Raw genomic sequence first — 27,794 nt, 5'->3', positions numbered from 1 at the left:
ATATTGGAAGCAGGTATAAACAGGTTAGTGGGGTACAATAATATGTATTTTTCCTTTCCCTCAATGCTTTTTGCAATGCGTTGACCAATATGAGGCTTTCTCTAATGGTGCACTTACTAAGTCACTCTGTGCACAAACAAATAAAATTGAACAGAAAATGTATACCATACTCACACACACACAAAAAAAACAAAAAAACAAGCGTATATGCTGAGCTGTTATATGCACCATGTGTTGTGCCTCAGATTGTGTTTTAGTAAGTGGTATGTTGATAATGTGGAGGTCTCATGCGGAGGGTGTTGCAGACATTTCCTTGATGTCACCAGACAAAAACGACCTGTGACGATCTCGGTTGGAAACCTGCTCAGTCAGGTACGAGGCCTGGATCCCTCTAACAGGAAATTGCCCTATATACTGCATCACCGAGTACAAACTGTACACTGGTATTTCAGACAAATGTGTATGGTCTGTATCTCAATACTGTGTGTGTGTATGTTCTTGTGGTTTTGTTTCACATGTCAACAGACCCCTAATATCTCTCTTCTGTGTGTGTGTGTGTGTGTGTGTGTGTGTGTGTGTGTGTGTGTGTCTCAGGGGCTGGAGAGTCAGGAAAGAGCACCATAGTGAAGCAGATGAGGATCCTGCATGTCAACGGCTTCAATGCAGAGTGAGTACCATGCTGGTAAAGGTTCAATACCTCGATCAGGTGCATGTGAGCATTGCTCTAGCCTGTTGCGATCCAGTAGCTTCAGTGTGAATCAAAGTGGCACTGTGGGCCCGATTTCTGCGTAAAAATACACTTGTCTTGTCAGCCTGGAACACAAAGTGGGACTACAGGAAGGGAAGGGAAGAGTGTCTCATTCCTCCTTTATTTTCTCACATGACTTTCTGGTGAGGTGCAGGGACAGTGGCACCGCCCACAGGAAGTGACGAATCAAAACTTCAGTGCAAATTGTCTCTCAAGCGTCAGCGAAGCGGCGCTTTTCCATAGAAACCTGGACTCCCCATCTGTACCGCGTTTGCCTCTCTTGTTCGTTTGGTTTTCTTTGGCGTAAATCCACACAGGCCGACCAGCGTGGTAAACTTGAGCATTACTTACATCACGGTAGAGGATTTCAAGGTCTTAAGTGAATCGGTTAAAGTTACCTTTCCCTGCCACTTTGTACGCCCAGTGTGTAAAGTTACCTCGTGCAGCTTTGGATTCCTGTAATGAGTGGATTCAGTATTCTGAAACAGTTGATTAACTGGAGTATTCAGCCTTCAGCCTTGTGTTTTGAGGTCCATTCCTTCAGACGCTCTTGTCCAATCAGAGCTCAGTTTAGACCGAGGCAGAAGGAAGGCGAGGGCGAGTCGACTACGGAAATTCAACTTGGAGGCGTTGGGATTGTTACTAAAATGAATCTCTGTCTGATATTGAAAAATACAAAATGTGCGCTGTTGGTCATCATCATAATTTATCTGCAAGGGATGTACCGAGCAAAAATCCAATCGGACTCAACCATGAAGCTATTTCAAATAATAATCTGATTAACCTGCCTTCCCTTGCAGTATTTCCACAGTCTACCTCCTAAACTTCTGTTAAACGAGTTAATGAATAGTTGGCAGAAAGGAAAGATGAATCAAACACACTGTTAGTGTAACTTATCACCCAAAAAAGGAATTTATACAGCTCTAAAGCCCCAGTGACACCTATTTTCAGGCATTTTCTTTGGACCAAAGTCGGAACCTTTATGTATTTTAGTTTCTTTTAGGTTCACACCAGTCAGTTAATAGCAAACCAGGCATGCAAGCTAAAGTTATGTGGACTTATGTGGTATATCGGATATGGCTTTGCTAACTTGTCACTATATAAAGGATGAAATTATGACTATTGATGTTAGTTAAATCCAATCCAGTTCTTGTCCTTGTAACTTCAGCATAGCATGATGGACGTGTCTGCACTCGTTGCTGTGATTTGCATTTTCTGGTTCATAGCAGTTAAGCAAAAAAAACAAAAAAGCTGAAGAGGAGCATCCGTCCAAACTGTGGCTTGTGTTCGGTGCATTTTATTACGCGAGGCTTCACAAAACAAAGAGCAATTGTTGGCTATCAGATGTCAACATCCATCTCCTTAATCCCACACACAAACCTTGCAAGTTGGGGTCGGTGTCTGCACTTGGTTCAAATTATCTTCCTCTCGCACCACGAGCCTCACCACAGCTTGGGTTTTCAGGTGTCTCAGTGCAGTAACTTGATGCTGACGGAGTTTGAAAGTCTTTGTTCGGGGGGGGGGGGTTTACTGAATAATAGTTGTCAGTCATAAAAGATATGAGGTTTGATGATTCACGTGTTTCACTGTTCAGTTTGTGCCTCAGTTTTAGGCCGTGGTAGTTTGGCACGAACAAAAATGGCCTCAGAATTCAGCTTCTTTTTTCTTAATTTAAACATAAACCAACAATCCAACACTAAAAGTTGAACGGTGCTTTTGCCTGTGGTCTGTAAAGGTCATTACACCGCTGAAGTCAAAGTTTGACGAAGATGACAAAAACATTGCACTGCTTTGCCAACCTTGCTGCATAATGGACATGTGCTTTTTGGATGTAGGTAATAATTCAGAATCAAACAGAGCATAGAAAGTCTTTCTAAATATATTTTAACTGCTAAACAAAAACAGCAGTTCCCATCAAAAGGTGAAAAAAAAAAATCCTCCAGATCTCTCTGCCTCGCTGCATCCTTTCTCAAATCAGCGTCCGCCACTGCAAAGTAACTTGTGTGAAACAAACCAAGTCAGTCCAGGCAGGGCGCTCCGCTCGCCGTGATGGATTACCCATCGCAAGCAAGTTTCAAGTCTGCAAGTTAATTTTCGCACTGAAATGGATGGAAATGGATAGCGCTCCGGAATGCAGGAAAAACAAAAATCTAGACAAAGAGTGGCATGCTTTGGAAAATGGTCAGTAGTAATGTAAGGTATGCGTTCAGCGTCGCACTAACATGGGCTAAGGACATGAATAGAAATTATAGGATCGTCCTTTTAAGTGTATTTACAAAGACTTTTCCGAGCATTGTCTCAGCCATACTAAATTGAATTTGAAATAACTTCCATGTTCCCGGCACTCATTGCTTTGTCCGAATTCGGCCACATAATAAGTTAAAACAAGCGCAAAGAATTATTTCCAGAAATTGTTTTGTCCCAGATCATTCGTAGACACCCCGCTTCTGTGTCTAATTGATGTGAAGTAGACATTTCTATGCTTTTGTGGTTGGAAATTTGTAATTTATATGATCGGCCTGGATTGTGGCATTTAAAAAAAACAAAAAAACAAAAACAAAAAAAAAACAAGTTCTTTAATCTGGTTTCTGGACAAACAACTTTCAAGTATTTCTCTTTTTTTTGTGCTTTCTTTTCGGGCTCACATCCCTGATTTCACTGAAAAAGTGTGAGTGTGTGTGAGAGAGAGTTGATAGTAAGTGTGTGTCTGTGACTCGGTGGGTCCTGGTCTGGTGGTTGTGATGAGGACACAAGCATCCTGATGGGTTAGACTAGAAAATCAGCACCTAAGGCGTACAACAGCGTGTGACCCAGCTCGTGACTCCACAACACCGACTGGGTACGCGCGTGTGTGTGTGCATTTGTGTGTGTGTGTGGGTGGGTAGGTGGTCCCTTAACAAGACACAGACACGTCCAGCATCACAACTTCCACTCAGATCCGTGACTTTGTTCGGATTATCTGCTTTATTTTTCATGTCCATCAAGCTGCATAGGGCTCCTTTGTGTCCTAATGCTTCGTAAACTCATGTATTCCCTATGTAGACTGCTCTGCACGTGTCTGTAAACTGTGTGTGTGTGTGTGTGTGTGTGTGTGTGTGTGTTGGACCACTCGGACAATATTGAATTATTTTTAATCGGTGGTCAGATGTCATCTTTAAGTGAGCTAAGATGACTCACTCCTGTCTTTGAAGACGGGTCAGGACCTATAAAAGGTCTTACAGGCCAGTTGTTCTCGGGTCTCCACATGACAAGAGTAGTAAAAAGTTTTAATAAGCCTACATCCTGGGGACGGAGCCGAAATTACCGATTTAAAGCGGAAAGGGTTTGATAACGCCCGTGGTGGAAAAAAGTTTAAGCAAAAGGACCGTGCGTGGTGTTATAAAGTGTAGGTGGGGGTATTTTTCAACCCCAGGCTGTGTTAAAATGTTAACTTTAACCGTCACAGTATCATGAAATAGCTATTGAATTTGTCAGTAGCTGAAAAAATTGTTGCCATTGTGCTTTCTAGCAGGTTTTATTTAGCATTTAGCTTTGCTTCGTTATGCTACCTACAACTTTCTGAACTTGTGTTGCTCTGTGGAAGGTTACAACATTTTCGGTACAGTATTTTTCAACCCATGCTGCATTAAAATGTTGATTTTTAATTGTCACAGTGTAGTGAAATACTTACTGAAATTGTGCAGTGAAAGAAATGGTTGCAGCTGTGCTTTTTAGCAGGATTTATTTAGCATTTAGCTTAGCTTCATTATGCTACCTATAACTTTTTAAACTCTTTGCTGCCCTGTGGAAGGTTACAGTGTTTAGGTTGGACTGCGGTTGATGTAAAAAGTAGTTCCAAACAAAGTAATTAACAATGCCTGTTCAAAACTTTAAAAAAAAATTAAAATTAAATTAAATCAGTATGCAACTGTACTCTTTCAAAAAGCATATTTATGTTTTTCAGACGTCAAAAACAAGTGCACTGTTGATTCTATAACCCACCTGTGATTGGACTGTGTTGAAGGCTGTTAAAGAAAAAAGCGAGTGGTGAGGTTGCATCATGTTTCAATGTAAATTACGTGAACATTTATTCCAGCCTGGGTTAAAAAAAAAAAACAAACAAAAAAAACACTGAAACTATCCTGTTAAGTTCGAGAAACGGGCGTGTGGGCAGTAGGCCGCTGGTTTCAGTTTCACAGAGACTATTGTGGCACCTAAAGTGAATGACTCTGTTTGCCTTCCCTCAACACCTGCCACTGACATGCCCTTGAGCAAGGCACTGAACTCCCAGCTGCTCAGTGGAGCTGTGCATTAGCCACCTGTGGAAGGATGTGGCCATGTTGACACTAAGCCGAGTAAATTTAAAAGTATTTCAAAAACTCCAAGGAGTGTAGCTCTGACCACACCACCTGACGTTTTTGTGTTAATGGGTAAAACGGAGCTTTCTGGAAATGATGACATAGATTAGCAGGTCAGGTCATTAGGCAGTTCAGTGTGGACGGCGAGCTTTAGGAAAACGGTGTGAGAGTGCCAGTGCAGTGTAGTGTGGATGCAAGGCCAAAAATGGCAGATTGACCCGGCTCGGTGTGGACACGGCCTGTGGCTGGACGGGGTAACTTGTGTCCAGAAAGTTACCTGAAGGCAGCACTTCCTAACCCTCACCTTAACATAACCATCACCGTGGAGGCAGCGCTGCCTTACAGTCAACAGTGGGGGCAAAAAAAAAAAAAAAAAAAACATGCAGAAAGGGGTGTGTAACCACATTAACATGCATCAGGAAAATGGCTGAATAAAAATGCATGTGCAGGGCAAACATGACCTGAATAAATGAAGATTTAAGCTGCAACTTAACACAAAGGCAGCAAATTTTTTCAGTTCCCAGAAATCTTTTAAGGTGATGTCTGTAAGCCCCAACATGTCAGAAGGATAAGAGAGGCAAAAGTTCTTCACTTTCTGTGGGTGGAAGACGCCAGAATTTTATTTTGCAAACCTAAAAAATCTTGCCTAGTATACATTAATTTTTGTATAGTGTACATGTGCTTTTTCACTGGCAGCAATACTGATCTTGAGTCTAACTGGAAGTGCAGTTGTCATGTTTATGTGGCATAATGACATGAAGTGAATACATGAACACATAAATCAAATTATATGAAGGGTCCCGCTAAAGTTCAGGTGATACTACGCCACTTTTTTTGTTATTAAACTTGTTAAACAGGATAGGACTCTTTGGATTAGGGTCTCAATTTGATGTGTGTGTTTTTCCTGGTTTCTCACCTTTATTCCTGCCTTGCCATGTTTATGTGTTTCTTGTTTACATGGTACAGTCGCTGCAAACGCCTCCTCAACTTCACTTTCCTCCGTGTCGTCTGTTTTTCATCCTGCTGTTTTCCTCTCCTAACATTTTTCATCTCATCATGCGTTACAAGACTCTGCCACTTTAACATGTGTGCGGTACAATGTATCCTCAACTTGTTTTCGCTCTCTGTGAAACCACACACGAGCATGCACACACACACAAACACACACTTAAGCACACACTACTTCGTGAGGGCCATGTGATTTTTAATGACTATCAGGTTGAAAATGTAAACAGGGCCTTCTCAATCTCTTTCCTAACCCAATAAAGCCTCTGTCTTACCCCCCTCACCCCCCCCTCACCCCTCTCTGGATGAGCCTATATGCTTCTTAGGCTCTGCTGCTGTTTGCTGATGAGTATGAACACAAAAAGCATTGAAATGTGTGTTTTTAATCCTCCATTAGAACAGGTTATCATACCGGAAACATGTCATGTAAACTGCTGGGAATAGTACAAAAGTCCAATTTAAAGGCAATGTTAAAATTATATTAACATAAGTTACTGTGCAGAAATTTACTTTTTTAAAGATGATCCTACTGGTGGATCAAATTACTGTGAGAGCCCTGTTGTAGAGCGCGCGCGTGTGTGTGTGTGTGCGCACCGTCTGAGCGGAAGGTGGTGTGACAAAAACAGGATTTGAGTGTGTTACCTGAGTGATTATGAAAGCTTTTAACCCCCCCAGTCCTGATGACATGTTCTCCACACTGACAGTTTGTGTGTCAGCCGGATGTGACTTGGAAGCTCTTTTTGGACTCTTCTCATCTTTTTCTGAGCATCTTCACTTTGGAGTTAGTGAAGTAAATCCTGACTGTTAGAGCAGTAATCCTGTATATATTCATATATATTCAGATATTCTGTTCGTTGGTTGTGGATTGCTATATTGGCTCGGAAAAGCTATATCAGTAATGGTCCAATATTATTTTTGCTGTTGATTTTTTTTTTTCCTGAATGCGAAATTGCTGCAGTGTGTCACTTCATATCACTGTCAAATTAGCACAAGAGTAAAACTGGTCTTCTTTTTTAACAAAAAACACCTAATTATCTTAAGACAGGCCTATCTGAAAGGCTTATCAGTATCAGCCATTACCAGAGGATAGACGTTGGATATCAGTCTTGCCCTTAAAACAGTATATTAGGGAATCCCCAATCAGACGATACACCTATATTACAGATATGAAAAATCAAAGTGTGCTGGCAAGGATAAAGGGATAACTGGATTAACTGGTATACTGCAGTACATAAACACCCTAGCCTAGTTATTGTTGAGTTTTGTCAATGTGCTGTTTGATGGTGTTGCGTGTATTTCCATCAGTCAAAAGTGTCAAATTAACACACCATTAATGAGCACAGGAGGATAACTGTAAAATGTTGTAGATACAGAACATAATAATAATAATCAGTATATGAAAGAGCTTGTTAGAAATTGTTCCAGTGTAAACACCACATCCCGACTAAGATCCCAACCAGCAGGAGATTCATAATCAGGATATTAACGTGCATGTACGTGTGTGCATTGGATTTTTACAAGTTCTGTTCAACTTAAGTCACAAAGGGGGAGATGGAAATGAAGGAAAGGAGAAACAATTGATTTGTAAATTGTACAATCAAACAGATAAACCCTACTAAAGCAGGGAGAGGCCTGCACTCGTCCGGTGATGTTCCACATTCCTGACACCAAATTCCTTCAGACGTGTCACCCAGGCGGCCACATTTGGACCCGTGCCCAGCGATCTGGTCCGGAGCAGCAGCAGCGGCGAGACCCAAGAAGAAGTCAAAACTGGCACAGGCTAAAGCGCCGTGTCTTGCCCCGTGTCGCTGACAGAGAGCTAATGTAAACACAAAGCGTTGTTGTGCATGCTGGCTCAAGGTGAAAGATAGACGAACAGCCTCGCCGGTTGCCTTTTATTAGAAACATTTCTGTCACAAAACGGCCAAATGTCCCGTGCAGGCGTCCATCCTTCACATCAGACAGACATAATTCCTCTGCCACACGTACCGCTGAAGGTCTGTTTTCTCTCCTCAGATCAAAAACAAATTCAGTGCAACGTGCTGCAGCGTAGCGTGTCATGGTTACATGGGATTCACTTCCTGTACAAATAGTTTGAAAACTTTCAGTAAAACAATATTGCAACTCAGCAGCTTCCTCCAGCCGCACTGGTTTGAGGGGAAAGGGTAACGGTGCAGCAGCGTTGTGGTTAGCATGTGAAAAGTGTGTTTTGGTTGCATCTGCGTGGTGGATGTGAGGCAGGGAAGCTCGGTGCAGGTCAGGTGACGGCTGGTGGTTGGCTGTTTTGCTGGTTTGCACTGGACTGCATCAATGACACTTCTTCATGCCGTTATTGAGAATTGTTTTGGGTCCTTGTGCCTGTTGCAAATAGACTGAAGGCCTTTTTTTTATCTCAGTAATTTTACTTGATCATGTTTTGGCTCAGGTTTAGTATTACACTAACATCTGCATTGAGACATTTTTTTATATTTCACCACTAAATTTGGTCAATCTGCATCAAACCTGCATTACCATGTGATAAAAAACATTAAAGTCCCCCTCCACACAATTTTTAAAGTATTAAAAATATGAAGCCATGATTAATATTTTGTTTGAAATGGCTTTCCCCACATAAAAAGGTAAAAAAAAAAAAAAAGAAATGAAATGAAAACAGGCTGGAAGCACATCTACTCTTCTCCCTCATTGAGAAATTCAGGATCTATGAATATGCAAATGTATATTATATTACACCTTAAAACATTAAGCACCCAAATGTATTCATGATTCTTCCTTAGTTGATAATATTATTTAGTGACACTATTATGGATCTGTGTTTTCCTGTAGTTGATAGCTTTGTCAGGTAGTTATCAATAGTTTTTTTGTTTGTTTGTTTGTTTGTTTTAGATGCAAGGCACCCCTGTAAGCTCTAATGAAACTCTCTCACTCACAGGATCACGGTTAGCTTTAAGTGCGCTCCATTTGCACGTGCCGGCTTGTGATGTTTTCCATAGTGGCACGGGTGGAGCAAATTGATTTAAAAGCGCTATAGTAGCCACTGGCTGTTGCACGAGTTGTGTAACTGTAGCTATGAAACGAACAAAGCCAAAAGCCAAACTGAAAAATCATCTTTGTGCTTTCGAAAGCATTGTGATCGCAATCCAAAGACGATCTCCCTGTGATTTATATAATATAATGTGCATCCTTTGATCAGGTCTGCCAAACGGGTGTGTGCCGGTTCGATTTTGCAGGGCAACCGGTCGTTTGGGAAGCAAGTTTAAGGCGTCTAAAATACGGCTGAAACTGCACTTTTATGTTAACTGCATGTGCAGGTGTACAGTTATGTATTCAGTAAGTTATTTATGCCTCTGCTCACTTGTGAATCGCACTGGAGGTTTGCGTCTGTCAGCGGTCGGAGGTGATGCCTCGACTCGCTGTAAGAAACAGAGAGGCCGCGCTTTATTTCCCTTTTAAAACACTGGTGCAATTAAAGAGTGCTGCTTCACATGTATGACCCTCTGTCCTTGTTTAATCAGAGCGATACGATCAAATAAAATCAGAGAAATCAGATTAAATAATTACAGAGTTTTATGATTGTATTTTTAGAAAAGCTCAGCATATAGCGCAGAACAATATCTGCAATATCACAGATGGACCTCTGTGTGCGCGTGACCCTTTCACATTAGATGGAGAACATCACATGCAACAATAAAGTAACCCATAAAGTCTCAATACATTTTACAAGAACTACTAATGCCCATAATTTGTTTAGCTCAAGTAAAATTTCAGCAGAAAACAAAATCATTTCGACTGGGATGTTGGGGTATTCCTTCCACTCCTGATGAAATGCGGTATGGAACCTCATAAGCCAGTATTTCCTAAAGCGTAAATCTCTGTTTCGTGACTGATGGAGAGTCTCGGGGCCTGTCCCTTCACAAGAACAACACCGTGCTTTCAGTTCTGTGGTTTCCAACACGACACTGAACGTCTCACATTTGGGTCCCAGGCTGAAGAAACACCGCTGAGCCTCTGTGTCTCCTTTCTTGCAGAGAGAAGAAGCAGAAAATTCAGGACATCAAGAATAATATTAAAGAGGCCATCGAGGTAAGTGACACTGCTCATGCCACTTTTGCTATTAGTGGATCTCGGCAGAAGTACTAAATGGTTTCAGATATTTTTACTGGGCTTAATTGAACTGTTGAGACCGTTGAGCCGGCAAAGCAAGCAGCTCTCGTGTGGATTTTGAAGGATTCAAATGTCGTGCCGTGTCTTTTGTTTCCTACACTTCAAATGTGTTCTGTGTGAGTTTACGTGCATGTTTTCCTTCATATTTGTGTGTGTGTGTGTGTGTGTTCCCCTCCAGACCATAGTAACGGCTATGAGCACCCTGACGCCGCCGGTGCAGTTGGCCTGTCCACAGAACCAGTACCGGATCGAATACGTCCTCAACCTCGTCAACCAGAAGGACTTTGATTTTCCATCTGTGAGTTGGAATGATATCACATCACACACACACACACACACACACACACACACACACACACACACACACTAAAATATGTGAATACTCTGATAATATCTACACTTTTTCATTACTGGGTGCACTAACTTTGTACACATGATCTATTTATGTGCGTTTTTTTTCATGTGTCATATAGCAAGTGCACCATTGATACTCGCAAGGGTTTCCTCTTCATAAGTCGTATTTCATAGATCCCCTCAGTCCACTGACAATCAAACAGTTGAGATACTAAATCTACATGGCAGTCGTGTACATTTTTTTCAGTCGTTGATGCGGCGACATGATCTGGGAGGGTTGGATTTTCCGCAGCAGCGACACGACCGCATGACGATAGAAATACTGTATAAAACCTACAAGAAGACTCCAGGAGGCAGTGTGTGTGTGTGTGTGTGTGTGTGCGCTCCTCTCGCGCTGTTTGTCACTTTGACCATCAGGCGATGTCTCGGCAGACGTCGGCTACATTAAATTCGATTCGAGCAGGCGATAAGAGCCTCCTCAAACGAAGCTGCGTGGGTCGTGATGCCTTCTGTGTTGGCGATTCAAATGTTTCCAGCGTTTAAAGTCTCTGATGAATTTTATAGATTTGAAATGCTCAACGGTGTGCTCTGTGACCCTTATTTGTTATGACTGATTATGACCGCTTTGATTACTATTAACATGCTCTAACACAGACACTTGCGGGTGAATCTGATAGCACCGAGGACACTCTTGAGTCCCATTTGCAGCAGGTGTCTCCTCACCTCTTTGTTTGTGTGTGTATTATAATAAACGATAGTCCCAGCGTCGCAGCTCCTGATCCCTTGACACAGGTAGCAGGGGTTGAGGTTGACTAATGACCCGATAGTTAATGTCTCACCGGGTTAGTGTGAGGGCTCGTAGTCCCGCTGGAGTTTTCTCATTAACTAATAAACTTGGCCTGGAGACTGAACCCTGAGGTCTGGGAGTGCCGGCGCTGCCTCTAGGCCCGTGGCTAATTCACTCTCCCCTCTCAGTTCCATATACAAATAGAAACTGCACTATGTTAACTACTAATGGAGAATTCATTCCCTTTTTGTGGCCCGCTGCCGTGGTACATGTGGGACATTAAGTCGTCATGGTGGCGTCTGTCTGTCTGTGTGTATAATTCAATAACAGTACATATAGAAACTTCATACTTGCAGCGCAGGCTCCTCCTATAGAGCACAAGGTCTGATTAAATTTTCGAAGGACCTCGCAGCATAAATTTGCGTATTAATGAAGAAAAACGGATTTGCTCGAACGTACTGTAACTCTTTAATGGTTGGAAACTCGAGAGTCTTTATTACTTTCACTTGTTTCACTTGTGTTATGTGAAGGCAAGCATGTTGACATAGAAATATGGGCTAATTAACACATTAATTAGCATGATTAATGAGCAAATTAGCATAACCGGTTATGTTTAATATATCACGGTGATTATGGTGGGGCATTAGGCAGGCATTAGGCTTATTTTTTTTATTTATTTATTTATTTTGCATGAGCTTGTAGATGACAACCTTGATCAGCGGGGTGGACTGTCCTCCAGCCAGCGCCCACACATCCACCCTGCTGAAGTGTCCTTGAGCAAGACGCTGAAGCCTTGCCAGCCCAAGTGGCTCTGCTTTTTAACCCACTCTGCACTTTGAACTCCCTACTGGGATGAATAAAGTGTCACATCACGCATCTGGATATTTAATTAAATTGAAACAGAGGTGTGCCCAGACATCGGAGGGGTCGATGTTGCACGTGGCGAGTGGTACCTGCATTATGTCGCACCCCAATATCCGGTTTCAACTGGAAATCCATCAAATTAAAGAAAAAATGTGCTGTCAAAATGCAGTTTCCATGTGAATTTAAGTTTTCCGGTTCATCCAGCCTCTTTGGCAGGCAACCAGCCTTTCTTTGTGGGCTCTTTTGTAAAAAAAAAAAAATAAATAAATAAAAAAATACATTTGGGATTGCATGGTGGACGAATGATTACAGAAATCATCCTTCAAGTGGAACACCCGGGTTCCCACCCCTTTGTTTTTGCTGCTGAAGTGCCCTTGAGCAAGTCACTGAATCCCAACCAACTCTAAAAGTTCTGAGAAAATGACCTCCGCCCTCCTCGGAGATCGGAGAGAAAAGACATCAAGAGAAAAGAAAATATCAAATAATTGTGATTTGTTATCGTGAAATTGTCGGGTTAAACAGTGAATGTGTCCGTTTTCCCCCCCGGTGCCTGTCAGATTAATATTCTGTGCTCCATACATACCATAAAAATAAGGAGATGGTGTTTGTAATGGGATTATTGTCTTTGTATGTTACATAGGGAGAGGCCAGTATGACACTTTGATACAGTTTTCACATCTGTTAATGCAGTTTAGTTCATATGGGCTGTTTTACTAAAAAAGGCTTTTGTTTTCTGTGCATTAACCGCACATTAACATAAATATTCATGTGAATATTTACGTTAATGGGAATAACAGCAGGCAAAGGAATTTAACCTTGAGTTTAGGTGTTTCCCCCCCTGAACGATTATGGGTTGGTTTGACTGTTGTAATGTGAAAGTTGCTAGAGAGAGTGAGCAGAAAGTGAGAGTGTAAAAAAAAAAAAAAGAGAGAGAGAGAGAGAGAGAGAGGAAGGAAGGGGGAGAGAGAGGAAAAAGAGAGGGGCAAGAGAGAGAAAGCATTACATCAAGGAAGGCAGAGAGAGGTTTTTCTTTTTTCTTAAAGCGCATGACTGATGATAAAGGAAGACTCTGTTTGTGAAACACATGATGGTTTTGCTTTCATGGAGAAGTGCATGATGGAAGGATATTTTTTATCATGTACGGGCAGATGCAAACTGAAAGATTATGTCTCACTAATAGGACAATAACGTTGCCACTAAAAGCCAGTTTTTCCAGACTTGGTGGCACTAAGAGAGACAGAGGCAAAGTAGGATATGAGTGTTTTTCTCCCTGATCTTTATTGTTGATCTCCTCTATTTTAATGTGAGGAGTAATATAGCTGTGATTTAAAAAAAAAAAAAAAAAAAAACGCTTCAGTATCTTTTGAAAATACAGCCAAACTCCAAGATTAAAGTCAGTTAAAATTTTGAGATTATGGTCTGAATTTTTTGAGTTGAAGTTTTGAGAATAAATTCAGTGCAACAGTGTTGATAATAAAGTCAAATTTTAAAGAATAAAAGTAAAATTTTAGAGTTAACTAGTTAAGTTAAAGTAACAGTTTGAGGATAAAGTTTTTAAGTCCTTTTAAAAAAAATATACAGTTGACATTTTAAGCTTAAAAAGGGTGGTGGTATGGTTTCTATCAGTTTTACCTCAGAACTGATTTCAGTAACAATGAAATTCTTCCTTAAGCTCTGTGAACTCAGCACTTTATGCTCATAGGCTGAGAGAGAAATCCTATTGTCTATTTTTTTTTTTTTATGGCCCCATTAACCTTCCATAGGCATGCATGTTGCAGTTTTCATTTTGACTTAAAAAAAAAAATCAGGTAAAACAACACCAGGAGATGTGGGTAAGAGCTGACAGGATTTGGATTTTTTTCTTTTTCTTTGCGAGATGTTTAAGTCGGCTCTTCACTGCATACTTTGATTTACTCCTTTATTAATTTACATGGCTTCATGTAGCCCGAAGCTGTTATCCAGAGTGATTTACCGTACATGACGAGGTAGCGAGTCGGTGTCTTAACTCAAAAACAACAGAACACAATCGGCTGTTCCAAGAATCAAATCTGTGACCTTTCTGTTACGGGATGGTCTCTGTCTCTCTCTCTCTCTCTCTCTCTCTCTCTCTCTCTCTCTCTCTCTCTCTCTCTCTCTCTCTCTCTCTCTCTCTAACCACTAAACCAGCCTGCCGCCCCAAGAATTCCACACATGCCATGTTGTTGGGAAGCAATTATTTGTTGACTGGTGCTTTTTGGTTTGACTTGTTTGTTTGGTTGACTTGTTTGTGAAGCGCGGGGCATAGTTTCCAAGTTATAAAACAGGATGGCGAAAGTGCATTCTGCCTTTCATCGCAATTTGTCTGCGAGTGAAGGAGGGAGGAGAGCACCCGGGCTTGGATGAGCGTGCGCGAGAAAAACTGTGTGTGTGTGTGTGTGTGTGTGTGTGTGTGTGTGTGTGTGTGTGTGACAAAGAACGAGATGGAGAGTAGGTACATGTGCGTGCGTAGTGTGTTCATATAGGTGCATCACTTCCAGTCAGGCCTGTGACTTTGTTTAATTTATTACGCTGTCTTTGTTTAGTTTACTACCCATTGCGCAAGTCCTACATATCTTTACACATAGGAAATTGATCTATTCCATTACACACCGCAGTGAATGAAAGGGTGTGTGTGTGTGTGTGTGTGAGAGAGAGAGAAAGAGATGTGCGTGCATTCCCACTCCGAAACAAGGAAGTAGCTTAGTGTTTGGCCTGGATTCGGACGGCCCATGGATGCATCAACCGCAAAGTTCCTGTTAATTAACTGAAACGGAGCGGCGCACACAACAACACACAGCGCTGAGTCAATCTCTCCGGCCCACACCTCATCTACGCCGGCACCTTCGCATCAACAAGCCACGAGGTCAGCCTCTGCTTGAACGGTAGCGCTCGGTTCGGTTCATCGCACCGCCAAGATTTTGAACCGGGGAGAAAGAGGCAAAACGAATGCAGCGGGTTACATTTATAAAGTATATTCTATTTCCCGAGATTAATCTGTGCATAAAACACTCGGTGTCAGTGCACACTGTGTATTGAAAGCTGCTAAACCCTGCCTGGACAGGATTAGATTAAACTGACTGGCAGACATCAGGTAATATAAATTTCACTGGTGCAATTCAGTGCTTTTTTTTTTTTTAACGTTTCTGTTTATTTATTTATTTATTTATTTCATAATCCTGTGTGGAATAATGTTATTACAGGTTGTGCATCTCTGCGGGCGTAATACTTACAGGACAAATAATCTACTGTTTCCCAGTGGAGTGCCGTGCCGTCTGTCAGTTCTGCTCCTGTCCTGAAGGAGAGTCTCCTGTGCAAATGCTGCAGAATATTTTATTTTATTTAGTTTTTAATTTGTTTATTTTTTTGTGACACTTCCCATTTGGACCTTTTTTATGTGTGTGCATGCCAGCAAAACAGCCTCCAGATGAACTGTGCATCTTTGGAGAAGTTGCAGTGTATTCCTGAAAAATTAAATGTCTCCTGAGTAAATTTGGGTAATAATATTGAAATCGATTTAATCTCATGTGAACTGAACGTTTAAAATCCCAGACCTTAAACCGGAAGACTTACTTTACTTGTGTCGACCTGTAATTCCCATCCCATGTGGACAAGGTGGGACATTCCCTGATCCACATTGTCCCGCTGTTTTTCCTAAAGGCCGCAGTTTCTGAGATTTTTTTTTGGATGCAGATTTCCAGTCACGGAAAACACCTGGAAAATTTGAGAAGTGATGGAAATATTCAAATGTTTTCGTCAGCTCATGTTGCACATTTTTAGCCGCTGACGCTCCATGTGAGTTCCTGCTCACACCAAAGCTGGCGTGTTTTGGCGTCACATGCAGCGTCATATGTCGACGGAAAGCCAAACAAGTCTAAAACACGCAAAACCACCTCTTCAGTCGACATGGCGTCAGCACATCTTAACGGGTTTTTAGCGTTTTGTTTATGTAATTAACTGTTTTTTTCCACATAAATGTACAAACAGTATGTTGACAAGATGTAATTTGACAATTTGGCCACTTTGTCTGTTTTGAATCATTCTACGGTGGCCTGTGAGCAATGGAAAATGTACATAAGTCCTTGAATATGTCCTCGAAAAATCCTGGAAAATGATAAGCTGGGGTTCAGGCATGATCTACCGGATCTCAAGAAGTCAAGAGCAGAATCAGTCCTGGATTAACTTATAAAATATAACATTTTAAGATTTATAGTTCTGTTTATAGTACATTTTCACAAAGTAAATTTCACTCTGAGCGCGGCAGGGCTCGGATAAACCGTCGGAGTTGGAGTCTGTAACACCGAGTGGCTCTGGGATTTGTAGTTTTTTTGATTGTGCTAGCATAGCAGCCGTCTCAAAAGTCAAGATAAGAATTATCATTTGACACAGATCAGAAGAACAATATTTATTTTAAGATTGCACGATGATATACAATCCAGGAGTCAATGGCAAGCCACAAATGTGTAGAAATAGTTTAAACATGAGTTTCAAAACATGTAAATGGGGACATGACTGAGGACATTCATGATGTGGCACACACACACACACACTTACACACTTTCCTGCTCTACAGCGGAGATATGGCCCAATACTGTGGATGTGCCTCAAGTACAGCACCTGTATCAGCAGTAGGAATTAAAAAATAAATTAAAAAACAGCCATAAAGAGACAGTAGATTTTGCAAAGTTACCATCGCATGTGCACTGCATTCTGCAACAGCCTCGAGTGTGAAATGTGAAAACTGCCCAGTACAGCCACTTGTTGAGTTAGTTAAAGGAATGTGCAAGAGGTTGTGAAGCTGTCGTCCCGGCGTGTCGGCCGCTCCGTCTGTGGTGACCGAGCCCGGCGAGCTGCCTCTGCCCTGCTGGAATGTGCCTCTCCCTCCCTCCGCCCCTATTTACCTTTACGGACATGTACACAGGCATCGGCCAGGCACAACGTACGCTGCATGTGGTGTCAACAAAAACGCCAAGCGCCCTCAGACACACACCATGGACGACAGACAACCCTGTCCTATTTTCTCACCCCTCTTTTTTTTTATATATATATATATATATAGTTGTCACAGTGAGGGATTACATATCTTAAATAATAACACAGTCACTCCTGCAGGCACATGAATGCTCTTCTCATTTGTGGATTTAGCTCGTGTACCCTGGGTTTTCCTTGTTTAATCAAGCAAAAGTCACAAAAATGTGTCCCTCAAGTAAACCAGACCATTAAGTGTCTCGTCAACATGCTGTCAGAAAATTTCCACTGGTGTCAGATGGAAATTTGATACCAAACGCTGCATTTTGAGCAGGTTTCAGTCCGGTGCATAATCAGCTTTTAGACTGCTAAACATACAGAAATACTGCTAAATGGGTCCTGTTGTGCAGCAAGAACTGATCTTTTGTTTCCTTTTCTTCTTCCTCCTCTCACTACCTCCTACCATTGGTCTATTTTCTCTTGTTTCTGCGTTTCCTCCTGTCCTTTCTCTTCCTGTATTCCTCATCTTCCCTTTTCTCTCTCTCTCTCTCTCTTTCTTTCTTTCTTTCTCTCTCTCTCTCTCAGGAGTTTTACGAACATGCGAAGACACTGTGGCATGACGAGGGGGTCAAGGCGTGCTACGAGAGATCCAACGAGTACCAGCTAATCGACTGTGCACAGTAGTAAGTACCTTCACGGTAACATAACTCCTAAGTAGTTATTCCCCCCCCCCTCATAATGCATTTCCTGGTTGGAAATCAAAGGCCTAAGAAACTAGATTTCAGCCATGTGACACTAAAACTCTCCACTTATCAATAAGGGTTTAACTCTTTCAGGAAGGGCTGCAGCTGTTGCAGGAAGTGGGCGCCCAACTTTTCAATAAGTGGACAACACAGGATAAGATGCTCTGTAAGACAAATTCTGAGAAGTATGGGTTGTAAGCCAAGAAAGGTTCATAATAGTTCATTGTCTGCTCTGAACCAAAGTGGACTTTTAGTTACAGGAAATCACAGGTAGCTTGTTTATTAGACAGGCTTTTGGTTGCTTGTCATCCTGCCAGGTTAGAGATTTTGGCAACGAGGGAGAGTCAAAACCGATCAGTTTCCATTCCTTGTAACCTCATCTAAGCACGATGGACTCGCCTGAGCTCTTTGTTTCAGTTTCCCCCCCCTCTCTCTCTCTCTCTCCGGCTTTCACACCAGCTGAGATCACACAAAGCGAACAGCTGAATGTGAGCATCAGTTGTCGCCGGCGGTTTGCTCTTGTTTCATTTTTGGGGTCGTTTCCTGTAAATGGTTTGGATTAAGTTCTCACTCCGGCATGAGCAGCGTCGCCGCCCTCGTTTCTCGGTTTAGTCAGTGCCACCCGAAGTCAAACGTCTCTGTCCTCAGCCTGCTGAAGTCAACTCAAGCAAACACCAGAGAGTGGATGAACTTGTTTCCAGAATTTTTTTTCTCGAAGCAAGTGTCACTTTCTTGACATTAGCTGCCTTGTTTAAGACATTTTTTTTTTCATTTGCTGCACAAAAGACACAGGATTTTAAGACTGAATATAAATGTAGTATTACTGATTCTATGCACCTTTGCAACAGAATACATATGAAATGAACATAAGTTATTGATTTACATGCATGCACCAACTCCCTCTCAACACAATTTTCTGGCAGCTGAGTTACAGTAAAGCAGCCTCAGGGCAGTCTAACCTGAACCAGGAAGTGGAGTGCTGCTTTTCGGCAATATGTACACTGACAACACATTATGCTGCCTGATTATCTCGGCCTCTATGCGAGACAACACTGCCACCTTTCTTTTAGACGGTTATTTTCCCACTCCTCCCCTTCTGATTCAGCATCTTTCTTTTCATGTGCAAAATAAGCCTGTCAGGAATAAAGAAATAAGAATTGCATACTCTAATGTACACATATGTGTTTTATTTATTTATTTGTTTATTTATTTATTTTTATAATTGCAAAAGGGTGGTGAGTCTGATAGAACCAGAGTTCATGAGTCAGATTCAGCCAATGTTCATTACCAAATCCAAAGAGAAAGCAAACACCAAAATTAGAGTTAAATAGTTTTCATGTAACAGCAGCAATTTGCAGCATCGGGGAGCAAACATGGCAGAGGCTGAGTCATCTGGAGAGCGAGGGACGATCGAAGGCAGAGGTGGAAGAGGGGTGATGTGTGAGGAGGAAACGCAGCGCCGCTCGGCTCTGCAGCAGCAGCAGCGGTGGCGGCCGCGCTCACACTCGCGCTGCGTTGTTTCGCCTGTCGCTCTGCGCGGACGTTCCCCGCACTTTGAATTAGTGCTTTACATCATGTGGGGCTTTTTTAGCAGCTTAAGTGAGGCAACAGCACACACACACACACACACCGCCCCCTCCCCTCAGGTGGTTGAGATGGTACAGTCCAGTCTTTTGTTCCCTCCCTCTTCTTCTTCTCTCTCTCTCTCACACACACACACACACACACACACACACACACACACACACACACGAGCATGGCCCTGTCTCGCTTTCTTCTCCTCCATCTTTTCCTTTCACCTTCTCTCTCTGTCTGTCTCTCTCTCTGTCTCTCTCTCTGTCTGTCTGTCTGTCTTTCTGGAGCTACTCCAGCCACTGTAGATTGGGAGCTGATAGACTATTAATAGCGCCGGTGGTTGGGTCTCCATGGTAACCGTGCTGGAGGCCAGGGCGCTGGGGAGCTATTTTTGAAATCTGCTCTGTAATGTCAGACAGACACCACTATGCTTTCATTCTCTGTCTCTGACCCTCTCTCTCTCTCTCTCTCTCTCTCTCTCTCTCTCTCTCTCTCTCTCTCTCTCTCTCCTTCACTTTCGCTCTCACGTGCACGTTCCCTCCTTGTCTCTTTTGCACGTGGACTTTTCTCGGTGCACCTCATCTCCTCTTTCTGCCCATCTCTCCCTCTCTCCCTCCCTCCCTCTGTTTCTTTATTTGATTGACACGCTCTATAAAGAAAGAAAAAAAAAACGGACATTTGCAGCTCAGGTCTTTTTTTAAAAATTTTTTTTAGCGATTTACTTCTGTGAGATGTGATGATTGGTACCAGTTCCGCCTCTGTCTCGTCCGTGTTTTACTCAGTTTGCAGTGGCTCAGTGGACGGGACACTCTGACTTGGCACACGTAAATACCTAAACCTGCAGAAGGCGACATTGCACTTTGTTAGCTGTGTATGACGGAGAGAGGAAACTGAAAAATTTGAACTTCAGTGCCCGGGAATCTCCTGACACGCCTGTGAAGTGCACACAACACGCTCATGCTTGCCGGCCCAAAGAGAAGCGAAAGATATAACGTTAATGTTGATCATTCACTGCTGAGTTGAAGGTTTGCATTGTAGCATTAAGTCGGGCTGCAGCTGATGATACTTTCCATTTGCAATCTGTTGACCCTCTCTTTGATTAATAATTTGGTCTATAAAGCCGAGCAAATTGGAATTAATGTTTTAAATCGATGCAAAAAAAAACAGCTGAATCGTAAAATTGAAATTTTGATTACGTAACAAGCCCAAATTCACTCATCTGCACAGAAAAAAGCATGCCCAGAAACACATGCACGAATCACACGGTCACGCGATCATGCCCGAAAAACTTCCCATCAGTTAGTAGTTGTAGTTGTGTTGTGAAAAATTCTGAGAAAAATCCAGATTAAATTCATGAATCGTGGAAATCGAGATTTTACTTTTACCAGCTCAACCACAAAGTGTCAGAAATAATGACACAATCTCATCAGGCGTCACCAGGGTCAACAGGCATGTCTGAAAAATGTATTTCTTAATTTTATAGATACATGAACCAACAAAGTAAGCAGATCTCAATGTCTTAGTGAAGCCTTAATCAGCATGTTTGATGTCTTTACTTGATAAACGACTAAAACATCCATTATTGAAAATCCAGTCGGTTCATTTTCTGTCGATTAACTGATCAATCGCCTTATCGTTTCAGCTCTGCTCTTCAGATGTGATTTGTCACTTCCAGAGACTGAAATTAACATCCACCAAGTGCAAAATCCTGATTAAATATTTGTGTTAGCTGATAAAACAGAAGGCTGAGCATCATACCTGGTCGGTCACTTTTGAGACATTTGAATGTCTGGACTATATACAATCTTTTGTCTTTGCTTTTGCTCAAATTTTGTCCTTGCTGGCCACCGTACACTTTCTGATTGTGAGCCAGGCAAGTCAAAGCATCAACAAGCACCTGATTGGCTGCTGTAGCAGTGGCATCTAAACATCTGTAGACATTTCTTCTATATGTATGACATATGAATTATTTGGCCTGATAGAAATTAATTTATTCTTGGCAGAAAAGTTGTTGGAGAAGTGCACAGAATTTTATTTTGTCCGTGTTGTCTGTTGCAGCCTGATTTTGGTTTTAGCCATTAATATTTTCACATTAAAATGTTGCCTAGTGAGGCTTTAACACAGACTTAAAAAAAATATGTAATACTCCTTTAACACTTCCTCCTCTTTTTGGCAATCCCTTTCTTTCTACTTCCTCCTTGCTGCCCCCTACACACACACACACACTCTCTCTCTCTCACTACTTTTTCGTCACTTTCCCACACCACATGCACTGTGTGTGTGTCTCTCTAACACACGGCCAAGATGGCACACCGTGCGTCTGTTGCTGTAACAAATGAGAAAGCCTCAACATATGCACACATTTTTTGGGCATGCTGTTGTGTTTGTGTGTGTGTCCTGCTACTGTTTTGCACTCGTTTGTTGTTTCTGTGTGTGATCGTGCACACACTTCTCCTTCCCCTTTTCGCTCCACCTTCGTACCTTTTCCTTGTCGATTCGTCTGATCTCCCACAAAGCCCGGCCAGTTGCTCATTCCCTCTTTTTTTTTTTTTTTTTTTTTTTCAGTCAGTGTTTTTTTCCAGCTCTGCTTCCTGTCTCACCTGCGCTCGGCCCTGTCACATTTCAATGCTGTGTGTCACATTCCAGCTCCGCCACCCGCCTGGCATTCCTGCTGCTCCACACACACGGAGCCACAGTGCAGCTGCCTGATCACCGCTGCGTGCCGTCTGCACCGGGAAACTGCTGCTGCACTCGCACAGACCGGGTTATGCAGGGCTCCTACACACCTTGAAAATCCTTGCAGGTTTCATTGTGTTTTTTAGAGAAATGCCAATAATATAAAGCCCTAAAAAATAATTGGTGGCCTCGAACGTGGTTAATTTTCTCCACGTTTGAATTTTAATGTATCACCATACAAAAATGGGACAGTGTGTGTCGTGGGGCAGAAAAGCTCACCAGTCAGTTGTACCAGTAAGAGATAATCAACTAATAGGTGTGTGTTTAACAGTTTTATGGCACAACATGGAGGCAAAGAACCCGTTTTGCCTCCAAGAAGTGCCATCAAACTGTTTATCGCACACCTACGAGTTGATTATCTCTCTTATAACATGGCCATTTACCAACAATATAAAGGAAAGAGGAGAAAACTATATTAAAAATTCTGCTGGTGTGTTTTCCTTCCTGGTTGTTAGTTTATCAAGTTGATAACTCGGCTGCTGGTTACACATAAGTAACTAAACTCAAGCCGAACTACATGTGCAATAAATGATTTTAACGCACACCTGCGGCCAATCAGAACAGACTATTCACCCAAACCTGTGGTATAAGTTCATTTTATTTGGCTGTCATAATCACGTGAGATCACAGATTCACCCGCTGTTTGTCAAATTTATAATATTTGCATTTCGCTTTGACGACATTTCTAAACTGTTCACATTCTGGCAAGCCAACGACATCGCCAGAAATAAAGTAATAACATAATTTTCACCATTCTCATGCTTCGTTGTCATTGAACTTATTTATTATATCATTTCATGGTTGTTTTGTATCATGAACCCGTATCATGTATTGAATTGTATTGTGAGACGAGCGCACCATCCCATCGTTATTAGCAGCCCCTCCCATCCTGCAGGTTGTGCCTTGATGGTAACCCTAGATTGGTGAAACGCTCACACATGCACACTTGATTCAGCACGGTAGCGCTTGACTCTGTCCTAATCCTAACCCTTACCATTAATCCCAATCCCTAAACACACTCGTGAGAGTTTGAGCCTAGGTTTGTGAGTTTGACAAATCCGTAGCCTGGGTAGATTTGTGAGTTTGATAAATCTAGGGTGACCCCCTGGACGGGACCCATCCTGAGGACAACACCGTGATGGATCCTTGAATATCCCAAATCAAGACCAACCAAATCATTGAAGTCCTTAAATTTGGTATCCAAGTGGGTGGGGAACCCCTGAACTCTCATTTTCCATTTACTCCTCATGTCGCTCTGTGTCAAACCACATTCACATACACTGGTGCGTTTTTACATTTTGAAGCTGACGCTCTACGCTTTAGTGAGTTCCCTTTCTATAGAGTTGGGAAACGAGGGCGCCTCTCCCCCAGCAGAGCGCCTGTCCTGCATAACAGAGTTTAATTTTTGTGAGTTTCAGTGGAGAGTTTTAGTCACATGGGCTAAATGCAGCGTGAAAGGCCTTGTAGATGGTAAACACTGGTCCACTTCATGTGGAAGCGTAACGCCCGTGCTGCGTTCTGGGTGTTGGTTTAACCCGGTATGATAATGACACATTTAATTTAATTCCTGCTTTTGATTGTTGTGCCAGTGGAGCATGTGGTGTAGTGTTTGTATGCAAATTTTCTGGCAAGGATCCCGTTTCTTTTGAAGTTCACACTTAATTAAATCATTTTAACTAGAGCAGGAAGTTAAAGGACAGGTACAACAATAAAGTTGTCATGTTAAGAGGTGAAGCTGTTGATGATTGAAGTTGTTTTTGGTTATTGTGGCGTAGGACCAGGAGCACATGTGTACAAGTTTACTAAAATATGCTGTAGAGCTGTGCCATTAATCATGTAACATCTATATTGTGATATAAGACTAAATATCTGGGATTTCGGCTGTTTTAATATTGTGAAATAGATGTTATCTTATTCTGTCTAAATGTCATAGGAAAGCATGAATAGTCATCCCCAAAATATCACATTAATATTGTACTCAGTCTGAAATATAATATTTGACTTTGTCATTATTGATCAGCCCTACTACGCAGTCACTCACAAATTTCTGTAATTGTTTCTCTCTCTCTCTCTCTCTCTCTCTCTCTCTCTCTCTCTCTCTCTCTCTCTCTCTCTCTCTCTCTCTCTAGCTTTCTAGACAAGATTGACATTGTGAAACAGAATGACTACACTCCAACCGATCAGGTGAGTAATTCTCTATATTCTCTATATTTTTCCTGGAGGTATTTCAAGAGGAAGCATTTTTAACCCTTTGGTGCATAGCGGTCACTACAGTGGACAGCTGTTTAAAAGTCATTTTCTCCTAAATGCATTGGTTTCTATGGTGGAATTGCATATCAGCTGTTAGAATGTTCTCTGCTGCTCCCCCCCATTGAGGTTTATGCAGAGACTGTCAGTTCTTGTTGCTGAAAACATATTAATACTAGTATCATGACATGGTAATACCAGTCCTGCATCCTGAAGGAAGTATGGAGACTCACAAAAGTGTTCATGCGCTAAGAAGAGTAAAAACACATAAGAAAAAAATCTTGACTCAGGCTTTCATAATTCATGCATCAAAGGGTTAAACTGATGAAAAAGTAACTTTGGCATAATTTTGGTCCTTAACAGAATGCCTGGCATCCTTAATGACAAGTGTACACATGTAAAGTCCTCTTCCTGTGTTTGGGGTTAAAAAAAAAAAAGTCTGATAATCAAATTTTATTGTGATTGTTTTATTGTTTTTTTTTATTATTATTATTTTAACTAGGATTTGCTGCGGTGCAGAGTGCTGACTTCAGGGATCTTCGAGACAAGATTCCAAGTGGACAAAGTCAATTTCCAGTGAGTAAATTAATAGTAAAAGGCCATGCACACCGAGTTGGCATCAGAAAGTGCACAGTGCGCCTGTGTTGATTCACAAAATCAGTCCATCTTAGTAAAAAAAAATATATATATTTATATATATAAAAAAATTTAAATTCTGTGTGTAAGACAATGGAAGTATAAGATTGATTTTTTACAACACTAATTGATAGCATTAGAATTAAAACATTTACTCAGAAAAGTGTTGATTTACAGTTTTTGTCCACAAGATGGCAGTGTTTTACCTCTTAACTAAAGTCTCATGCTTGACTTTTCACAGTATGTTCGATGTTGGCGGCCAAAGGGATGAACGCCGGAAATGGATCCAGTGCTTTAACGGTACCTTCTTCAATTGACTGATTGATTGATTGATTCCCACACACTTTCCAGATCTGTATCTAATAATTTCTCTCTTTGTCGCTGCCCCATTTATCTTACTTTCTCAAGCCTTTTTAAACATTTCTTTTTTTTCTTTTGTTCTTTCTTTCTTTTTGGTCTCTCTATCCATGACCTTAACCCTTTCTCCCTCTCTTTACGTCCTCAGATGTAACAGCCATTATCTTCGTGGTGGCCAGTAGCAGTTACAACATGGTGATCAGAGAGGACAATCAGACCAACCGTTTACAGGAGGCTCTCAACCTCTTCAAGAACATCTGGAACAACAGGTGAAGAAAACAGAACTGAAGATGTCCCTCTCTCTGTTCTCCTTTCTCTCATTTTCATGGACGCTGGCACATTCAAATACACTTGGGCAACAAATTAGAAGTGGAGATGCAACACTTGTAGTGAAAAAGTGTATGTGCAAAAGTGTATCTACATGGATCCTCTATTCAGAGATAGTCCATCCACTAATACAAAATTAAAATGCCTTTTCGCAATGTTACATGGTTTTTATTTATTTATGTATTTTTTTACACTAAATATCTTCTTTGTCTAGCTTTTAAATTCAAGGTCCATGTGACACATTTTTTTAAATCTTTTTTTTTTTTTTTTTTCCACAAATAAGTCACATTTGCCTAATGTTTTTTGTGGGTTTTTTTGAGGGGTTGGGGGTGTTTTTGCTTTTTTTTTCCCCCACCAAAGAGTATCCAACTCCGTTGCCATTTATTCATTGAGCCATTGTCCAGACACGCACCTGTTGCATGTGTTTTGTCCAGATTCAATCAGTGCTGCTGCCTCTCATTTTTCTTCACACTCAAACTCTGATTATTTACTGCCTGGCACTGAAAGCTGATTTGATGTTGTTGTCTGTCCTCTCCAGGTGGCTGCGGACCATTTCTGTCATTTTGTTCCTCAATAAACAGGACCTGCTGGCGGAGAAAGTACTGGCGGGAAAGTCCAAAATTGAGGAGTACTTTCCTGAGTTTGCTCGCTACACAACACCTGATGATGGTGAGCCGTCATGAGAAAGCCGCCGTGTATCTTATACATATATCTTACTAAGGTTTTTCCTCACCCAGTATACAGTGTACTGACATTTAATGGATCATACCCTCATTTAGTTAGGTAGGAACAACTGAAAAGTGCTTCCTCCAGAATGCTAGATAGTCATATTGAGAAAATATCTTACTGTGAAGTTCATGATTCAGAAATAGTGCGCTGGATCCAGTCTTATTTTATCAACGAAGAATGAAGGATATGTACCGTCCTGTTGAAACATGAGTTTTGATGTGTTGAATTGGTGCTGAGAGTGGTGCTCTGTCATTGTTTTTCTCAAGTTGTGGATATCTCATCTGGGAACAAACTCTTCATTTGACGAAACAATGTGATACTTGTTTGTAAAGTAGGGTGACTAGACATCCCAGATTGTCCAGGACAGTCCCAGCTGGAAGCTTCGTCTCTGAAAAATATCAAGATGTCCCAGTTTTCAGCACCTGTCCCAAATTTGTCCCGCTTTTAAGAATTCCCTCAGTGACACAAGCTTCCTGAGCACGCAGAAACATCCACCATGCCTCCCACTCCATTAATACTAATGAAGACAGGACTGTTTTACTTTTGTCTATCAGCTCCCCTTATCAAATTAATACCTGTGCAGGTCCATACGTTTGCACAAACACATAAACTCAGTTTGAGGTTTCAATATCCAGCCATTCTTCTAGAAAACATGTTAGGGAGAGTGCATTTAGTGTCTTTGGCCACAAGAGGTCACCCTAGATACACATTTGTGAGATAATGAAGTCAAAATGAAACAAAAATTAATTTTTCCCATGTTAGCCTAATCATAATTAACACCTATTTGACGATATAGGCCAAATAAGTTCAGCATTTTTTTTTTATTGTTTGTCAGATTTTTGCATAAAAATGACAATACTCAAACTTTGCAACCCAAGACCGTGTTGGTTGCATTCCAGTGGCTCGTTTTGAAAAATGTGAAATTTATGACATTTAAGCAGTAGTGAGTCATTTTCCATATTTACCATGTTGTTATTGGTCCAGCCTGCCCACTTTTGAATAATCCCATTATGGAGGCAAAAAGACATGGCAGAGCTGTTCCCTTGTGACTTTCAGATGATGCGTGGTGACAAAGTGCGTTTCATCAGCCTCTCTCTCCTTTCTGCAGCGACACCGGAGCCTGGAGAAGATCCTCGTGTTACAAGGGCAAAATACTTCATACGAGATGAATTCCTGGTAGGTACAGAGGCAGCATGTACTGTGAG

The 27,794-nt window shown here is 41.6% G+C and overlaps 1 protein-coding gene across 1 annotated transcript in view; it reads left to right on the top strand.

Annotated features, from left to right (window-relative positions):
- The window catches only part of gnas (GNAS complex locus), a 39,181-nt gene that overhangs the window by 7,672 nt on the left and 3,715 nt on the right, over positions 1-27,794 (top strand). Inside the window, exons 2-11 of the mRNA XM_030056273.1 lie at positions 595-667; positions 10,116-10,170; positions 10,430-10,549; positions 17,825-17,922; positions 24,423-24,477; positions 25,043-25,116; positions 25,418-25,476; positions 25,682-25,802; positions 26,399-26,529; positions 27,698-27,765. Coding sequence (XP_029912133.1) covers positions 595-667; positions 10,116-10,170; positions 10,430-10,549; positions 17,825-17,922; positions 24,423-24,477; positions 25,043-25,116; positions 25,418-25,476; positions 25,682-25,802; positions 26,399-26,529; positions 27,698-27,765 — 854 coding nt within the window. The remainder of the gene's footprint in view (positions 1-594; positions 668-10,115; positions 10,171-10,429; positions 10,550-17,824; positions 17,923-24,422; positions 24,478-25,042; positions 25,117-25,417; positions 25,477-25,681; positions 25,803-26,398; positions 26,530-27,697; positions 27,766-27,794) is intronic.

This window comes from Myripristis murdjan, chromosome 7 (genome assembly GCF_902150065.1).
Source record: "Myripristis murdjan chromosome 7, fMyrMur1.1, whole genome shotgun sequence".
Lineage (NCBI taxonomy): Eukaryota > Metazoa > Chordata > Actinopteri > Holocentriformes > Holocentridae > Myripristis > Myripristis murdjan.
This window is presented reverse-complemented; position numbering and strand designations above follow the sequence as displayed.